The 16,321-nt window shown below is 45.4% G+C and overlaps 1 protein-coding gene across 1 annotated transcript in view; it reads right to left on the reverse strand.

Moving 5' to 3' along the window:
- Position 1: 1 nt before the first annotated feature.
- Positions 2-16,321, reverse strand: part of FGFRL1 (fibroblast growth factor receptor-like 1) — an 88,791-nt gene continuing 72,471 nt past the window's right edge. Inside the window, exons 2-5 of the mRNA XM_010285443.1 lie at positions 13,417-13,497; positions 7,769-8,053; positions 3,428-3,781; positions 2-589 (exon numbers count right to left, since the gene is read on the reverse strand). Of these exons, the coding sequence (XP_010283745.1) occupies positions 180-589; positions 3,428-3,781; positions 7,769-8,053; positions 13,417-13,497 (1,130 nt within the window). The 3' untranslated portion in view covers positions 2-179. The remainder of the gene's footprint in view (positions 590-3,427; positions 3,782-7,768; positions 8,054-13,416; positions 13,498-16,321) is intronic.

Genomic DNA, 16,321 nt, shown 5'->3' on the forward strand with positions numbered 1-16,321 from the left:
CACACACATACACACACGCATATACAATTATATATATATGTATATATATATTTAAAATTATATATATAATCTTTTCTGTCTGCTTTGCCTATTGCTGGCAGTGTGAGCTGACGTGGCGCAGTCTCTACTGAGGTACCATGAGGAAAAGCCCAAACGAGCTACTGTACACGGCCACCGTCTTAGCACTGGTACTGAATGTGCTGGTGCTGATGGACTTTGCCTTCCACGTGTGAGTGGGTGTGGGTGTGGATGTCCGTGTAAATCTTTGGGTACATTTTGGATGCCATAGCTGGGGCGAGTGCAGGTCCTTGGGACAGTAAATGCTGCTGCTGGGCAACATATTCCTCATAGTTTATGGAGGAGATGCAGTCTTTGTCGGGGACCTGGGACACACAGATCCTGTCCCGGGGCTGCGGTCGGTGCACAGGGGCAGCAGCTGGAGGGGAGCAGGGCTTCTTCTTGGTCTGGCAAAGCCACAAGAGGATTGTCCCAAAGATGAAGACGGCTCCAGCAGGGATGCCGATGATCACGGGCCAGGGCAGGCTGCTGGCCGAGGAAGGGGGCACAGGTGCACTTGGAGGCTTGGGATCTGGACATTATGGCAGCAAAGAGACAGAAAGAGTTAATTAAATGCAGGCAAAGTGGATTCAAAACAGATGTCACACTTGGGCTGGCTTTTGTACAGGCTGTCTGACAACCCTGCCAGGCCAAGTAACAAGGGAGAAATCAAGCCAGCACATGATGTTTGGTAACTGTTTTGCCTTTCAGTGCTCCTGGAAGGACAAGCAACTCATTTTCTCTGGTTTAGGGGTTGGGAGGGGAGTCTTTGGGGGATTTTTTAACTTTCTTATCCAATCTTTAATAGATGCACTAGGGCCAGCCCGAGAGAGTTTCCCAACATCCTCACTCTGCGATGGGGTAGGTTTTGCTGCTCAAATTGGAGGTCACAACATGGAACGTGTCAGTAATACCTCCATGTCAACAACCTAGGAGGCACAATCGGGTTGTGCAGAGCCATGGCACGTTGGCCACTCACCTCTGCCAGGTGTAGCTGCGTGGGCTTTAGACACTCTTTAGTATTCCTGTCTAACGATACCGGAGCTACTCAGCAATGCTCTGCCATGGCAGGCAGCACGAATGTAGTGTTTTGGAGGTGTTGTCTTGAGTTTCTAGTGTGGCTGGGAGGAAGGCTGAAGGATGGGAAAAATGTAGGTGAGCTGGTGTCCCCTCCTTGGTGCCCAAGCCATGGAGAACTGAAAGTTCACACAGCATTAAAGTGTGTGTCCAACTTCCTATGCCAAATGGGCTCTACCTCCACTAGTCTCTTTGGAGCTGCTGCTGGCTTTCCAAGGGCAGCAAATTCAGCTACCAGAGGAGATAAGATGCTTCAGACAGCATCTTTCACACCTACCTCCCCCTTTCCCTCTTTGCCTGTACATCCCTGGGTGAAAACTCTGCTTTCTCAGTCTGATCTCTTGATTTATAGACCCAAAAGGAGTGCTGGGGTAGGATCCTAGCTGTCAAAATCCTCATCTAGGTAGCTATCAGCTGGGATTTCCAAAGCCCTGAAAAATATCTAGGCACAGAATTCAGCTTGCAGTAAGACACTCAAGAAACTTTGAAAACCAAGGCTATCCAAATCGCCCAATATGTTACATTCAAACATATATCACTTAACTTTCAAGCCAAACTACTTTAAGACACTAATGTCTTTTTCTCTCCTTGACAAATAATCCTATGTCTAGTTTGAAATATGAAATATATACCATGTGGTCTTTTTGACATCAGGAGGACCTATACTGTTGACCTCAATAGACAAAACTTTGATTCACCAACACTAGATATTACAGAATAACTTAGGCTGGAAGAGGAGTCTGGAGGTCATCTGGTCCAGCCTGCTGTTCAACGCAAGACAGGATCAGAGAACTGACCCATCAGCTGACCATGAAAACAACAGCCTTCATGTTGGTTGGCAGAAATCCTCTGCTGGGCTGAAAAAAAAAAGTGTTTTGATATTCATCCATGCTGTTCTTCAGAGCTGTCTATGTCAAATCTGGTAGATTTACAAGCAAAATTGTGTTTTTCTAACTCATGGCCTTGCAACAACATCTTTGTCTCTAAGGGCAAACTGGGTTCTCCTTCTCCATCACTGCCAATAACAACAGGCCTGCAGGCTCTGGTTCTGGTATGAGGCCTCATTATAGTCCCATTTAAATCAGTGGAAAATCTCACACTGATTTCAGTGGGAGCTGGATCAAACTCTCATAGTTCAGAAACTCCTAGAGGGTTTGATTTATATCCCACCCGTGCAGCCTTTTCCTTGGGATTGAGAGGCTTTCCAGTGGGAGTTTAATCCTAAATCTAAGTGATGAAGAAGATGCCAAGAGCATTCTCTTACTTGGCAACCTGCTGTCAGTACCTAAGTTCAAGCCAGTGACTCTTGATGGCTGCTAAGATGCAGAGCTTTGGTAATCAGTGGGCAGAAGAAGTCATGAGCATTTTCCCTGCTACCTACACAGAAAACCAGTCCTAACAGCCTGTGAGAGTTAATGATCCCTGTCTCTCACTGGTGTTTTGACTGGAGACATCCCATGAGATCTGACAGCTAAAATGTTCTGATATTGGCTCCAGCTCCTGCACTCTCTTAACTGTGTTGGCCTTGTAGTGGTGAAGACAAGAAAAAGCAGTAAGATTGATTTTTGTCATAAATCTGGTGGATCTGAAGCTAGATTCTCACAGCAAGGTGAGGCAGAAAGAAATGCCCTTTTCAATAAAAAATATTTATCAGGGCAGAACTGCAATCAGGAGGCAAAGGAGTAAATGACAAAGCAAGGATGGTGTGCCTCAAACAAACTCAATACAGCCTGAGTTGGATGTGGCCACCAGCTCTGAGGCCTGGGGAGAGAAGGAAGCAGCTGCGAGTTTGGTACGAGGGTCCCCAGGGGATCGTTGGGTAAGAATTTAACTAATCAAGCATTCTTTCACACTCGCTCTTTTCCTTTCCTTGTGACGGGGACAGTTTTTATTCTTCTCTCTTTATGGGCCTGTATCATTGTTTCATTTTACCAATAAAAGCAAATAAATAAAAGCAAGAGGAAGGAGAAATGTAAGGGGGTGGGGTTGCAAACTGTGTTGTTATTCAGTTCCCCTCACATCCTGCACCGTGTAACTGAAGTGATACTGCAGTATCCTTTCCCAGCTCCTCTTCCATGCAGGGATAAAAGGAAACATCATCAAGAGGATTTCAGCAGGGTCTGATTTAAATCAGGGCTGATTTAGTCCTCATTCATTCTTATCAGAACTGGGCTAGCCTAAATCAGCACAGCATCATAGAGGGCCATGGAGCCCCATGGGCATCAGCAGTTGTATTCGTAAATACCATGATGCAGACTATTGGTTCCAATGGGGGAAAAAAGGCATAACTCACCTGGCAGGACTGTGAGAAAAGCGCTGCGAAAGCTGTAGCCCATGGTGTTTGCCCCTAGGCAAATGTACATGCCTGCATCCTCTTCCTTGGCTCGAGTAATCATCAGTTTGTTCAGGTAGGAACCGTCGGGACGGGACCAGACCTCCCCTGTGGGCAGCACAACAAACTTCTGTCCCCCAACATCGATGGTTGAGTTGTACTTGCTCTCTGTGCCGTACTCCACCCTTTTCAGCCACTGGATGACAGGTTTGACATCGCTGCGGACTTTGCACTGGAAGGACGTGGTCCCACCGTAGTCTACCGTTGTGTTGACGGGATGTGTTCCTGTCAGGATGGGCTTGGACCTCGTCCTCTCTGCACAAAAACACAGGGAGCTCCATGGAAAAAGGTGTTTGCCAATCTCGTTAATTTGTGATTGCAGAAACATAGGAAAAAGGTGTAGGAGGGATACGAAATAATTGTCTATTCCAACTCCCTGCCCCAAGGCAGGCTGAGATTTCTGCAAACCTCTCCTGATATAAATTTGCCCAGCCTCTGCCAAAGCCTCTAATGGTAGATGCTCTCCCACCTCTGCAGACAACTCTTCCATTGTCTGAGGCTTAGCAAATCTTTTCTCATGCTCAATCTGTCTTCTTCTTTCTAACAAGGAAGTTACTTACTCTATCTGCATCAGACCTGGAGAAAAGTTTGCTCTCCCTCTTAGCCCTTATATTTTGGAAGATTTTCTTCATCATTCTCCTCTGTACACTGAACAACCCTCCTAACTGCTAAGAAAACAGGGTCCTAAGAATGTCCTAGAGAAGGTTTTTCTGTCTTTGCTGTGTTTCTGCTCTCTCACATCACTCATGAAGCATTTATATTTGGTACCCAGTTTGTGGTGGTATTACTTGACACCATACAAGTCAGGCCTGGACTTTCTGCTCCTTGGCAAGTATTGTAAGTCTAGTCTGGAGTGCTGAATTTCCCCATTCCCTTGCTGTAAGCTGCAGCTATAAGATGACAAAAGGGGCAATCCTTCCTTGTACTCTCACTTATCCCCATGTCTCAGGGACCATATCTCAGAATAATGGGATCTTAATGATGTACCTTGACCTACAGGGTCAGAGGCTGCTGTGATCTTTCTTGAGTCATGACCAGAGGAAGATAAATGGCCTGATACTAGCCAAAAAGTCCAAAACCCATTTCAGGATTAAATTTGGGCACTAGTACAGGTCTGAACACAAATTAAGTGGATTATTTCCTGTAAATGTTCACTTGATATTGACCCTGATGATGTCTTATCAATGCTTATAAATATCTGAAGTGAGGTGTAAAGAAGATGAAGCCAGGCTTTTTTCAGTGGTGCTCAGTGACTGGACCAGAGGCAATGGGCACAAACTGAAACACAAAAGGATTCCTGTAAACGTCAGGAAACACGTTTTTATTGTGAGGGTCACTAAGCACTGGCACAGGTTGCCCAGAGAGATTGTGGCATCTCCGTCCCTGGTGATACTCCAAAGCTGTCTGGAAATGGTGCTGGGCAATGAGATCTAGGTGACCCTGCCTGAGCAGATGACCTCCAGAGGTCCCTTCCAACCTCAGCAATTCTGTGATGCTGTGTCTCTTACCACCATGTCTGGTAGGGTGCAATTTACAGATGAATATGATAGAACCTTATGTATTCTCAGACACACCTCAGTTTCTTACCATGTTATTTACAGGTAAAAATAAGAGAGAGTCCACACCAGAACCACTGTGGCTACTCCCAGTCTGGGGACAATGAGGGGTGGGGTGAGACATGTTTCTTCTTCTTTTGGTCTTCCCAAATGTTCATAAGGACAGACAAAATTGGATGGGAAAAAGGCCCCTTCTTTCACAGACTAATGGCAGGCTGTGGATATTGTCTCATCTTTTGGCTGGGAGTCCTTCAGGAGATATCTGTCATCTCTGTTGCTGGGCCTGGGGGACTAAAGCTGCCCATGGGGACCAAACTCTACTGGAAGCCATTCCGTGCCATGTCATCCATTGCTAGAGAAGTTGAGACCACAGGCACTACCGATGAAGAAGATCTTTTCTTCATCCTCACCTCCTTGCTTTCATTATTTCTTTCTTCAGTCTAATCATCCCCACACTCACTATGGAGCAAATTTTTGTGGCTTTTGCTTTTCTAGCCAATAAAAAAATCTTTCCTTTCTCACAAAGTTTTTTGCCTCAAGTCTCAGCTGATGAAGGAAACAAGATGGTAGGAAAGGAAATCAAACACAAGACGTTCACAAGACAATCCTTTCCAGCATGATCGTTAAGCCTTAGGTTGTGTCAACACCACAAAAGTAAAAGGAAAAATATATCCCTCATTCTGAGGAATGTTTGGATTTTTTTTAATGCTAGCATTAGAGGAATCAGTCACAGTTTCCAGACAAGGAGGTACTGCAAACTTCTATCCTAGGCACAGAGAGGAATTATGGTACCACAGTGGGTGGTAACTGCTGGCTATCATCGACCGCTTTTGATGGCAAACACTGTTGGATTGAGCATGTAACAAAACAGCTCCCACCAGCACTGGCTTTGAGGTGAGGGGAAGGAACAATGGACCCTCTTTCAAAAATCAGGATATTTTCAATAATGAGGGCTCTAAAGATGTGCTTGGGAAACAAAAATACCACAGTGGTCTCCATAGGCTTTGCCTTAGGACTATGAGCAGGAATCACAGCTGGGGAGACTGAGACTCAGATAAGCAGGACTTAGGAGTGGAGTCTCAGGGGGACAAAAAAAAAAAAAGAAGGAAATTGAATAAAACCTGTAATGCTCCACAGAATGATGTTAAAAATAGAAAAATGTCTGAAAACTACTTAATGCCCTTATCTCCTTGACTCTGGTTCCAGCTTTGGTTACTGTTTTCACTCCTAGCCAGCAAAAGCTAATGAAAACAAAGGTTACATACATCTTTAAGTTGATAAAAACCAAGATAAACAGGGACACAGAAAGGGGTTTGTTCCTGGTGCTGTCTGGTTTTGATGAAGTGAAAATGCCACAGCTGCCATTAGGATGGGGCTTGATTCATTTCCCTGTGTCTGCTCCTGGTTTTAGTGTAAACACATGTTTTTACTGTCTCCACACAGCTGCATCTTTATCAATCCCAGATGTCCAGCAGGTTTGTGCCTTTTTGGAGCCCAACAGAGCTCCCCACATGTGCTTTTAATTCCTGTGATTCTAGAGAAAGGACTTATCAGAGAACAGATCTTTACCTTTAAGAACAATCTTTCACACTGGGATAAACTTTCTCATGCTAAAATGTATGCACAGACAGACAAACAACATGCTCTCCATGTGGCTGGAAATAACCTCCTATGCCCCTGCTCCTCATTAATGAAGGCTCTTCAATCTTCCCTCCACTCAGCTCATCTTCTCCACTTTCTTGAGTTGGCTGCTCTGTAATCATTTCCATGACAACTTATGATGATGTCATAGACAAAGCACAATGATTTAAGAATAAGAGCTCTTCCCTGATAGACTTAGGTAGGATTTGAGTATAATTATCTTCAGTAATAATAGAGGAAACAGGAGATTAGAGACCAAGAATCAGAATAGCTAGACAGAAGAAGGGGAGCAATTTCTGAAGAGCAATTTACTCTATTCCACCACAATGCAGGGTAATCTCCCACAGCTCATCTTCTAAAAATTGAATCTTTAAAGCCATGTAGGCATCTAAAGATACAGATGGGATCCTAGTGGGATTTTTTTTTTTTTAACCATCTAATTTGTACCCACCTGAAACTTCAGATGGCCAAATGTTTGTTAAAATATGGCCCTAAATTCTTGTCTGGCTAATCACTCTAGTCATAAGATTTCTGCTAATTCCCTGCGGAGACTTCTAATGACGTGGACCTCCTATTACGGCTACCTAGACTAAATTTGAAATTGTTTCGTTTTTCACCCTATTACCGATCTGATGATAGAGTAATTTGGGCCATCCTAAATACTTCCACCTTTCCTCTATGGTACATGAAAGGGCTTTCTCAGTTAATTCTCAGTTTGTCCTTGAACATACTCTGTTGGTACTGTAAGATCGAACTGGGTAATGGTAAACTTTTACCATGCAGGTGCCCTAAAGGTGACTGTTTCCCAAGTACCTCTCCTAATTTCAGCTACTAAGTTGTATTGTTGCTACTCTGTTTTGCCCTGGTATTAGGTTTATTCTAGAGTTTCAGTAACATTTTCTCTGTCTCTGCTGACCGTTTTAACACTTCCCCATTTCTGTGTCCAGCTATCGGCACTGCACACTTGCCATCACACTCTCTTTACTCAGCCAGCCCTCTGCTCAAAGCTGCTTTCCTGCCTTTCCACCCCAGTGGCTGCACTTACGGATTACTTCAACTTTGTATGTTGCATTGATTTCTCCAACTTTATTAAACACTCGGCAGGTGTATTTGCCACTGTCCTCTGGCTTCAGGTTCTTCAGGTTCAGCGTCCACTTCTTCTTCTTGTTCTCTCCAATCTCTTGGGGTGTGAGGGGCTTATTGTCCTTCAGCCACATGATGTCAGGCCGTGGGTTCCCGCTCGCCACGCACTTCAGGCGGATGGAGCTGCCAACAGGACGGGCAATCACTCTCCGTCTCATCTTGGCAGGCTGCGTGAACCTGGGCCGGGCTGAAAAAGGCATGACAAATTGACTGTGGTGAGCAAAAGGCATGCAAAGAAGGATACTGCTGTCAAGTGTGATGGACAAATTTGCTTGAGAGGCACCCGGCAGCCCCATACACACCATTGTATCGCTCTTTCTCATATCAACTCAAACTGATTTCCTTAGAAAGAAGACATCATCCAGCCTGGTGCATTTGAACCTCTATTGGACTGCTACGGACACCGCATTAGCCTTCTGCATAGCACAACTCGGGAATTTCTCAGTGTCCGTAAGGCAACTGTGTCAGATCGTCTCAAAAAATAATACCAAAATCATGCTATTGTAGCTGAAAGCAAAATGCGGCCCCATAATCACATTATAATTGTTACCATATTCCATGCCACAAATGCAAGCCCTTAGCCAATAGCAATGGAAAAACCTCAGATTCCTGTCAGGCTGACCATTTTCTCAGTCTTTTGCTGGTCACTTGAAGCTTCATTTTCTGAACGTGTTTTGCCCCTTAGTTCTCACTGGCTTTCACAGGACTTAAGAAGTCAACATCTTTTCAGTATGTAGGAAAGTCTTAGAAGTGTACCAGACTTTTATACATTGATTTGAACTTAAATGTATGCAATTCATTCAACATTAATTTATGAAAAATTCGTATTGAAAGGCCCAAAGAAGTAACAGACAAATGGAAAGACCCAATAAAAAGCCCTTCAGTGTGTTATTAGAAAATACCCCATGCCAGTCCATCCCAAAAATGGAGAAACTGAAGCAGTAGCTGCTGGTGGACAGAATCATGGTTAAGATAGTCACCTTGTCTTAGCAAGGAAATCACCAATATTTCTAACGGCAATGACAAGAACACTAGAGAAATGCAAGGTCTTCACCTGGCAAAATCTGAAACTTATACCCTCAACTGCACCTAACTTTATGTCAGAATTCAAGAGGGAAAAGAGGTGGCACCTTTACACCCTAGGAGCTTTGATGACATTGCAGAGAGTTTTCCTGTAAAGTCATGAGTTGGTCTAACTAAACAACAGAAAGAAAAAGATCTTTGCAAAAAATTTTAAGAGAGTTGGAACAATAGAACATGATCTGTTGCAAGGTAACAGCTTGTCTAATGGTATCCTGTAAAGAACAACAAATTTCTCAGTTACTTTAATTATGCAATGCCAATCCAGGGGCACTTCTAACTGCAGCCTCTTGCTAAGATTAACGCCACTTCTGACTCCTACTTGGCACTTTTCCCCTACATCCAAAATAATCCTGCCAAATTCACCCGTCTTCTTTTTTTATTTTGGCAAAGCCAGTTTCTCCTCCAAGTCCATCCAGCATTTCCACAACGGGTTTCTCCCGCTACTTTTGAACCCTATTTCTTGCTTACCATGAGCTTACTCTTCAGCCCTGCATTTCTGCACTCTGCTGGTAAATCCTCCCACATCCTTTTCTTCAGAAAAAAGAGGAACAGGTAATGTGTGGCCTGCTCTGCAGCACACTGGATTGAATTACGCCCATCAGCCACTTGCCTTCACCAACGGCAGCTGGAAAGCCACAACCTCAGTAGCATATAACACACCAAAGCAAGCTGAGAACATTGTGCTTCAGGTATCAGGGCAGTTAGCTTCAGGATGGCACGGTGGGACTCTGTACTACAGAGCCAGCCCTGCTGCTCAGGGCTGAGACAGAAGCTCTGGGATGTGCATTATAGCGGAGCTTTGCTGAATGGAGGAGGCTGGTTTGCAGCTTCCTCTCTCCAAGCACTGGGGAACAGCAGCCATTGCCCTCTGAAGTCTGTGAACATACCCCTTAGTCCTCACCCCCCTGCAGCCTTGCCCAAGAAGAAGACACCCTTTGGCATACCCCTCTCTTCAGAGTCCTTTTCTGTAGGGGAAACCATCTGCCTCCGCAGCCTTCCCTTGTCCCCCTTGGCTGTCATTTTGGGTCCCAGCCACTTCATGTTATTTCAAACTCCTGCTCAGAAATGCATTGCTCTCCGTACAGAGACTTTCATGTGTAATCTAATGAACCAGAGCGACTCCGGCACTGAAAGTCCTTGCCGTGACAGCTGAGCAGCAAGTGTGACATACTATCCCGCTCCACAGGTTGTGGTGCGTAAATTGGTGAGTATTCCTTTGGAGGTCTGCTGCAAGGCCCCCTCCTAGCAAAAACAATCACCATCCCAGAGAGACAATTAACCCTGTCAGAGCTGCACGTTGTGAGCAATGACATGCCGAAGTTTAAGTCTGAGCTGAGGGAGACATGCTGATAAGGGCTGTCACTGTAGAAATTGAGTAAATGTCTGCAAGGTGCACGGAGAGGTTAAGAACCAGCTGTGAAATGGGTCTAAACAGTTATCCTCTAATACGGCAGTAATTTACTCCGAGAGCGGGAACTGCAGGTCCAGGTAGGAGTAGATCCTGGCCAGGTGGGGTTCCCAGGTTGGGACTAACTAGCAAAGAGCAGGTTGGAGACAGGACAGCCATGCTGCCCGGCAGAGTGAAGAGTCCAGTGAGTGACTCTAAGCTGTCACCTTCCCTTCCCACGCTTCCACATCAATACTTCCACAGCAATTACAGGAGGACTTGGAGGTGTCCCTGCTCAGTAAGGGCACTGCAAGACAGAAACTCTCTTTCCTCCCAAAAAAGCAGGCCTATAACATTTCTGGGTTTCCTCCCACTGCAACTCCCATGAATCTGTCTGGACTTTTGCATTCACTCCTCGTACATTGTTGCCCAGATACATACCAAACTACAGGTAAAGCTAAACTTCTTTGGCTCTTTCTGTCTGTCTTTCTTCTGTTTAAAGAAGGTTAAGTGATTATGTGGTCTCAAAAGCCACTCCAGGCTGTGTGCAATACGCTGAAACCAGATCCCATTTACACAGTCCTGAATGTTTCCTTGATAAAAGCCTGAATTGGACAAGTTTAGAAAAGCCAGTTAACAAAGAAGGAGAAAGAGACACACACACATAAGAGAGAAAAAGAGCCCCAGCAAGCACAAAGGAGAAAGAGGGAGAAGCAGCAGTGTGAGAAAGGCAGAAAAATCCTCTTTTGAGTTGGTGCTAGTAAATGTCTGTCCCCAAATCTGTACCATTTACAGAAGTTTTGCTTGTTGGAGTGCCAGCGAAGGCCATTACAAAGTGCCTTTCTCTTATTTATACTTCACATGCTTGTTCTCCTCCACATCACTTGGCATTTGCTTCATAAACATGAACCACACATTTGTACAGTATAAATTATGCCACACACAAGAGCAAGGGGAAACATAAGTGGATGGGGACAAAGAGACAGTGTTGTGTATGGGTTCCTTACTGAAACACTGTGATACCACAAAGATTTATTCGAGCTAATGAAAATTAAAAGAAACAGAAGGTTGTTGGCACAAAGGCCTGGGAAGAATTCAGCAGCCTCCTCTCCCTGTGGGACACCTCAAGGTGCATCGATTTGTCCCAGAGGTTCCTGTCAGATGTTGCTCATACAAAGAGAGGTGGTTAGCTGAAACATGGAGTCTGCCGTGATCTGCCACAACTACCTCCACGTAGTGACAGTTCACTTCAAGTTTTCGTGATACTTATACAAAAAAGAGTCATAGTATGTCTAAGTATTGAAATGCTTTCAAGCCTTTTGGATAAGAACTCAGTCAGTTGTAGGAAGATGTGGATGGGGGTATCTATCTTTCCCCATATCAGCTCCCTGCTCTTGATGGAGGCAGGACCCCTCCCCAGCAATACCACTCCATGATGGTAGATGGAAAGCAAAGTGGAGCTTTTTTTTATTACCATGCTTCTCCTCTCCCACTTCTCTAGGGCCCAGGACTCTGTAAACACAAACTGCTCTTTCACCCATTATCCTCCAGAGACCTGCAGACACACACTGAGCCTCCCTGCACACCAGCTCACATCAGCACTTTGCTGGTGAGCGCTGCTGGTTGGAAAGGGCTTGGGCGTGTGTGTGGCTGGGCCCCGCCCCCTCCCAGGAGACAGGAGGGAGGGAAAGGGGAAAAAGCAGAGGTGCGGGAACACTCTGCAGCACAAAGAAGGACTGAACCAGGGCAGCACAGAGTAAGACACAATCTGATACGAGATTGTCAATGCCTAATAATTTCAGTAGTGCTTACATCTATTTTCTTAATATTGTTGTTGTATTGATCCATCATTCACCAGCTCTACCAGGAGCACATCTGCCATGACATTCAATGTCTGCTCCTAACTTCACCAGGGTAATGAAGAATGGAGAGACAGCAGCTTTTCTTGCTAGCTGCTGAATCCCTCCTGAAGGACTCCCGACCTGTAGTTTATCTAAACCACCCTTTCTCTAGCTCTCAAATGATGTCATCCCTTTCCAGAATGAGTGGAGGTTACCTTCCTCTCCCAGAGCAAGCTCAGTCTCAGACAAATCTGTAATCCGAAGCTATTATGGCACTGCCTCCAGGTGTGGACTGGACTACACCGCAGCACACCACATCCCTTGTTTGCCAGCTTCTGAAGAAAACTGGCCTCAGCTCAAGTCGTGGGGACTCATACGGTGAAAGCTCGACAGGTTCCACCCCTACCATTGCTATGAGGCTACTCCCTGGCCACGGATGTGCTACAAAGCAGTCTCTGTATTATAAAATTAAAAGGAGGGATGTCCTGCAAGAGCAAAATGGAAATGCTGTGCTTCACCCCTTGAGGTCATAAACTCAGATCGCACTCCTGTCAGTAATAGCCAAAAGCTCTTTGGCAACAGCCTGACAACTTATTGCCCTTCAAGGAGTGCTTGGCCCAAACTTTGGACATGCAAGTCTTGTGGTGATTCAGAACCTGTTCCAAGTGAGATTTTAGCAGTTCCCCAAAGGTCTGCAACAGCATCATAATCCTATGCTTAAACAGTCCAGGGCTTAGAGAAGTTCATGCAGGTGTCTAAAAGAGAGAGTAATTTTAAAAAATACTCAGCTTTGGCCTAATGTTAATTCTCCTGAAGTGAAGTCAGACGTCCCATTTGCCCTCAGTGGGAGCAGGGTTATGTTGGCACTGAAGGCTTTTGGAAATATTGCTGTAAAAGTCAATATGCCTTTTACAGAGAGTCTATGAAAGCTGTAATAGTTGCACATGCAAAAGAAAGTCACTGCCCAGAAAAACAAATGCAAGGGAGGACCATGCTGGGGGATATGGCAGGGGGTCCTCGAGTGGACCAGGGGCTGCATTTCACAGAAGGACCCTTGGATGGGATCCGTTCACACTGACGTGTTCAGCTGACGCTCTGTTTATTATTTGACTATCTGTAGGGAGAACTCACTCCAGTCACTCTGCCTTTCCTTTCCTTCAGCAGCTGAAGGAAATGTGCCACGTGAATAGCACTGAACAAAGAATCGAGGAAAAACAACAAACATACACTGCTCCTTACCCCATTGCTTCCCAGAATGATCTTCATATTCTCCATTGGAGCCTTCAGGTACCTGGCTATCCTTTCCTGAGCTGGCATCATCTGCAAAGGAATGGAAAGGGAAGATGTTAAGAAGGTCTCCTGCAGCGCAGCAGTACAATAACAAGAGTTTGCATTTCCTCCTGGAGGCACCATGCAGCTGAAACATGCTCAACATACACTTGGCATCCACATGCTGGCACTTAGAGCCTGGACAGTTTAATGAAGAGTTTAGTTTGCTGCTTTATGAGCTTTTCGGCAGGCTACCAAAGCAATAGGAGAGTAATCAATGTTTCCATTAATAGCTGACAAAAGCCTCTTTGTTTATGTGTACAGGTTGCTGTTCCCTAGGAGGAGCTGATTCATTGTACCTTCTACCTTTGATTTATACCATAAATATATAAAATAAATCAAAATTACGTATAATTAAACCTAGAAGGTGGGGGAAGACTTATGCGATCAGTCACACAGAACGCAAGTAGTAGAATTAGGGCCACTAATTCGCCTTCCAGCTGCCATACAAAATCAGGAAAGCAAACAGGTCTGGGGTCAAATGAGCCCTCAAGGGATGCTGAATGCAAAGCTATCGCTGGAGAAAGCAATACTGAATTTGAAAGCTGTTTGTGGTTTGGTTTTTTTCTTTAATTAAGACTGCTCATCAACTTGTATTGACAACACACCACTTTGTCCCTTATCACTCTAGTTGTCTATACCACTACCACGGAGCAGCATCAAGGTCTCAACTCTGCCCTGTACTGCCAAGCGTCACCACAAGGTGAAACCCCCAGCTCTTCAGCAGCCCCCACCTCAAATTGCTGCTGTGATATGGTCACCTACAAGGTCTCCACAAGGGCTGAGGGAGCAGGAGAGTGCCCTGAGCCTCCTTCTACAACCTGTGTGATGCTGATGGCCTCACACGTCTGCAGTGTCCGGACGTGAAGTTTTTTCCTTCTCCAGTAACAGCCTGACCTTTACTGCACAAGTGCTCGGCTCAGAGCATCCGCTTATAGCAATGCATCACACCAGGAGGGAGGTCCACCTGAGGGACTTCGGGCACCTACAGGTGATGGCGTGGTAAAGCGTGGCTCTCCCAAGGCTAATCTTGTGCTCTGCAGGTGGCACAGCCCCATACGGCAGCTGGATTTGAGGTGAACATCTTGATCAAGAGCTACTCAGCTCCCAGCTAAAGCGCACTCAAGTATGTGAGGTCTTATTTTCAGAGATAGGTCAGGTGAAGGCTGGGAAAAAGTTCACCTCAATAAGAACCTGCTCCACAATGGTGAAAAAGAAAAACAAAACCAAAAACAAATCAAAAGAAGTGGAAACATCTGGCCTAAAGAATGAGTTCTTCCAAACGCCCAGTTCTTAAAACCCATAAGAAAAAGGTCTCATGAGCAAAAGAGAGGAAATTTCTTGCTGCAATCTCTGTGGCAGAGAGGAAAAACTTATCTCAGCTTATACATGAGCATGGCCCCCAGAAAACCCAGAAATAGTAGAGCTGCTCTTCACGGCTTCTTTAGAAGTTGGGCTGTGCTTACACAGTGCTTAGTGCGTAAACTTGTGTGCAGTCTTTGTGAGAGAAGAACCTGTGTTTAACCCCATCATCAATCCAGGTTCGACTATTTTTGGAAAATCATCTTGTCTCTTCAGCATGGGGCATTTTATGCCGACACATGCTCCTCTCTTGTTTGCTGCTGCGATGCCATATGGGTTTGTCCCCCCTCGCCCCTGCCAGATTTTTCCCTTCTCCTTGTGATTACTTCGGCACAGTTTCCCTCGGAGGAATGTGCAGCTGTCACTTCGAGAGGAAAAGAAAACTTGCAGGGCAGCAGCATGCCGTGCTCCTACTTCGGCAGCTCGCTCCAGCCGCCTGCCCCTCCCCGCCTGCCCCTCTGTCCATCCTCCGCCGGAGGCTTTCCCGGGGGCTCCAGCCGGCTCCCAGCCCCGACCACAGGGAAGCAGCGCGAAGCGCAGTCACGCTCAGGAAACATCAACCCTCGCACAGCGCCGGGAGTGCAAACGCACCGCCCGGGCTCCGCCGAGGCTGGCCCGCAGCCTGTGGTACAGGGGAGGCGAGCAACCCGTGTGCTGCGTTTTACAAATGTGTTTTTACAACCTTGGCAAACCGAATGCAGGGAATACAAATATACCCATTATATATGATGGCTTGCATATGACAGATTGTCTCCTTTCAGTCAAAATACTGAATCGATTATCTTCTGGCACTTGTACAATTTTTCACATAAATATCAGCAGTGCTACGAATGAAACTGTCGATGCTCTCTGACAGTGAACATAGTAAATCCCTTAAAACAATTAGAAAAATATATTGAGTAATGGAGAATAAAGAAAATCTGTGGTCAGAGACGTAGGATTCCTGCCCGTTGTTAACTGCCGAATATCTTAAAAGTGGTTAAGATGTTTAAGTGGCGATGTTCTGTCAATTATATCTTAATCCTACTCAGCTTGATGTACAAAGAGCGGTATATCCTCCCTTGTCTCCTGCCTCATGTTACAGTATGTCAGCCCATGTGCGCTCCTGCTGCCTACACACCAGGACTGACTGGAGTTCTCAACGCCTCTTGACACGCTGCCAAGCTTTTGATGTAAGTAGAATTGCTCTGAATCTGTTTGATCCTTTGAAGATGCTTCTTTGGTTGTTATCCTGCCAAATCGCTAAACCTGTGGAGTAACCTACCAAACCCAGAAAAAATCATTTTAGGGTGGAGAGATCAGGATAACTAACGCCACCGTGCTGAGCCTATGAAATAGATAATTTGGTGGAGGAGTAAGACTGAAATAAATAACCACATGCATTTGAGCATGTTGGTTTAGATCCACTGGAACCAGTTTCACGTTTGTTAAGAATGTAGTAACGTTAACAACA

This window comes from Phaethon lepturus, unplaced genomic scaffold (genome assembly GCF_000687285.1).
Source record: "Phaethon lepturus isolate BGI_N335 unplaced genomic scaffold, ASM68728v1 scaffold16294, whole genome shotgun sequence".
In the NCBI taxonomy this organism is placed as follows: domain Eukaryota; kingdom Metazoa; phylum Chordata; class Aves; order Phaethontiformes; family Phaethontidae; genus Phaethon; species Phaethon lepturus.